We start from the raw sequence: 538 nt of genomic DNA, 5'->3' as shown, positions 1-538 counted from the left end.
GAGCTTGTAGGCACCTGTAGGGTGGTAACCAATGAGTATCATTGCTTCACTCTTATCTTGAAGCTTAGTTCTCTCTCTGATCTGGCACATGCTTGTATTCTAGTGATCCAAAACACCTTTAGATGACTTACTCCAGGTTTCTGCCCATTCCAGGCTTCTATAGGGACCTTTCCTTCTAGCTTCTTAGTTGAACTTCTATTTAGTATATAGGCTGAGGTGGATACAGCCTCACCCTAGAATTTTTGTGGTAATATTTTCCCTTTGATTAAGCTTCTTGCCATATCCACTATTGTTCTGTTTCTCCTTTCAGCAAGTCCATTATGTTGAGGTGTGTATGGAGCAGTGATTTCATGTCTTATTCCATTCTGTTGACAATGTTGCTCAAAAGCATTAGATGTGAATTCTCCTCCTCCATCTGTTCTGAGAATCTTCAGTTTCTTTCCACTTTCCCTCTCAACTAATGCTTTATATTTCAGAAAGTATTCAAAGGCTTCACTTTTCTGTTTCATCACATACAACCATATCATTCTACTAAACT

General features: G+C 38.8%; 1 protein-coding gene across 1 annotated transcript in view; it reads right to left on the bottom strand.

Moving 5' to 3' along the window:
• The window catches only part of LOC109356254, a 1,863-nt gene continuing 1,558 nt past the window's right edge, over positions 234-538 (bottom strand). The window contains exon 2 of the mRNA XM_019599582.1: positions 234-500. Coding sequence (XP_019455127.1) covers positions 234-500 — 267 coding nt within the window. The remainder of the gene's footprint in view (positions 501-538) is intronic.

This window comes from Lupinus angustifolius, chromosome LG09 (assembly GCF_001865875.1).
Source record: "Lupinus angustifolius cultivar Tanjil chromosome LG09, LupAngTanjil_v1.0, whole genome shotgun sequence".
Classification (NCBI taxonomy): Eukaryota; Viridiplantae; Streptophyta; class Magnoliopsida; order Fabales; family Fabaceae; genus Lupinus; species Lupinus angustifolius.
This window is presented reverse-complemented; position numbering and strand designations above follow the sequence as displayed.